General features: G+C 39.0%; 1 protein-coding gene across 1 annotated transcript; it reads left to right on the top strand.

The window, feature by feature from the left end:
• The first annotated feature begins 408 nt into the window (after window positions 1-408).
• LOC126079720 (olfactory receptor 5AP2-like) lies at window positions 409-1,362 on the top strand. The gene has a single exon (XM_049890909.1). It carries the CDS (start codon window positions 409-411, stop codon window positions 1,360-1,362), a length of 954 nt encoding a protein of 317 aa, XP_049746866.1.
• Window positions 1,363-2,274: the final 912 nt, after the last annotated feature.

Raw genomic sequence — 2,274 nt, 5'->3', positions numbered from 1 at the left:
GGAGGACTATTCAGTAGCCTGAATTAATTCTATCATATTTCTTCAGAAGTTTTGTCTATAACATATATTTACATATTAATTAATTTTTCACAAATAATAGAGTTACGTCTTAAGGATATTTCCCTGTTATTATTCAACAAATGGTTAAGGCCAGAAGGGACTTTAGTTTTTGGTTAATGTTTACTAAGTTACTTGCTTGAAAACATTAGTTAGTAGGCAGCATACATTGTAGTCAGATGCAGTTCTTTGGAATTAATGTCAAGTTTAGCACAGTTTTTAATATGCTTTTGATTTTTCACTCTTCTGATAAGGTACACATGTATACATGCCAGTGAAAAGATGTTATAGCTTGTTATGTGTTCATCCAACAAAATACAATGTTCTGTCTTCTCTCTTACCACAGCTCAAATGATAAGATATCTGACAGAGACTCAAGGTGGGAACCAAACAGAAGTCACAGATTTTATTCTCTTAGGACTCTCGGACAACTCAGATCTACAAATTATCCTTTTTATATTGTTTCTATTAATCTATATGGCTACTATGGTAGGCAATTTGGGGATGATCATGCTGATTATGATTGATTCCTGTCTCCACATTCCCATGTACTTCTTCCTCAGCAGCCTCTCCTTTGTTGATGCTTCCTACTCCTCTTCTGTGACTCCCAAGATGCTGATGAATCTTGTGACTGAGGATAAGGCCATTACTTTCAATGGATGTGCTGCCCAGTTCTACTTCTTTGGCTCCTTCCTAGGGACTGAGTGCTTCCTGTTGGCCATGATGGCATATGACCGCTACGCAGCCATTTGGAACCCCCTGCGGTACCCCATTCTCATGTCTGGGAGAATTTGCTTCATACTAGTGGCTACCTCATTCCTTGCAGGCTTTGGGAATGGAGCCATCCATACAGGGATGACTTTTAGATTGTCCTTTTGTGGATCTAATCGAATCAACCATTTCTACTGTGATACTCCACCCTTGCTTAAAATCTCTTGCTCTGACACCTACATCAATGGCATTGTCACGATGGCTTCCTCCAGTTTTAATGTCATCACCTGTGTTGTTATTGTCCTTATTTCCTACCTGTGCATCTTCATCACCATCTTGAGAATGCCCTCAGCAGAAGGCAGGTACAAAGCCTTCTCCACCTGTGCCTCCCACCTCACTGCTGTCACCATATTCTTTGGCACGATTCTTTTCATGTACTTGCGCCCAACATCTAGCTACTCAATGCAGCAGGACAAGGTTGTCTCTGTCTTTTACACCGTGGTGATCCCTATGCTGAATCCCCTCATCTACAGTTTGAAAAATAAGGATGTGAAAGAGGCCCTAAAGAAGGTCTTACAGAAAACCATGCTGTGAAGGCATGTTGAACATCTTCCTGTTACTTGCATTAAGATAGATGATTTAAAATGAGATGTCCTGCTTGTTCTCTTCATATCTGAAACATATATACATGAGCCCATCTGATGCTTCAGCACAGTAGGTGAAGGCAGTGTCTGGTAGAATGTTTAAACTTTTGGAATCCACTAGCCTGTGTTTATGTTCCAATTTCAATATTCAATTCTTGTCAACCAGCTGGATTCCAGGAAAACAGGATGGAAAAAAAAAAAGATTTGAGTGCAGGAAGAGTTACTACAGAATGTTTCCCGAAACAATACCTTCAAGGGAGAAAGGAAAGAAGGATTGGGAAGGAGCTGAATAGTGATGAATTTCAAACAAAGACTAAGCCAATTATATGTCTACTCTCCCCAAGCATCCTGGGCTCTGAAGCTAGGATGGCCTTTCAGTGATGACCAAGATTGTGATAAAAGAGTCATACATTTCCATCCACAATGATTGGTTCTGAATGTGGGCTACCTACTGGGAGGGGGCATAATATTTGGGAAGACAACCCCTTAAAGCACAGGGAAAGTCCCAGAGAGTAACTCAGCTATGAATATTTAGCTGCTGATATATCTGGCAGATGAGGAAATTTCTACCCTGAAAGGCATATCTGGGTGATTTACTACAGCATCACTATAAATAATAACAGTTATTTGACTTACATGGATGCCAAGACCATCAAATAAAATGCATGAAAGAATTTTGTCAGATATAAAAAATATGGGAACCAGAGCAATGTTCTAGGCATATCTTACAAGCTTTGTGAGTTAATTGGAATATTTTAAAGGTGGTAATCCCTGTGCTTTAACTTTTTATCTTTTCATGCTTTCAAAGTTTCACATAATTTTCAATAAACTTTTGTAAATTATCTATCTATTGCTCTTTGTA

This window comes from Elephas maximus, chromosome 7 (assembly GCF_024166365.1).
Source record: "Elephas maximus indicus isolate mEleMax1 chromosome 7, mEleMax1 primary haplotype, whole genome shotgun sequence".
Lineage (NCBI taxonomy): Eukaryota > Metazoa > Chordata > Mammalia > Proboscidea > Elephantidae > Elephas > Elephas maximus.
Note: the sequence above shows the minus strand (reverse complement) of the source record. Positions and strands in the feature narration are given on the sequence as shown.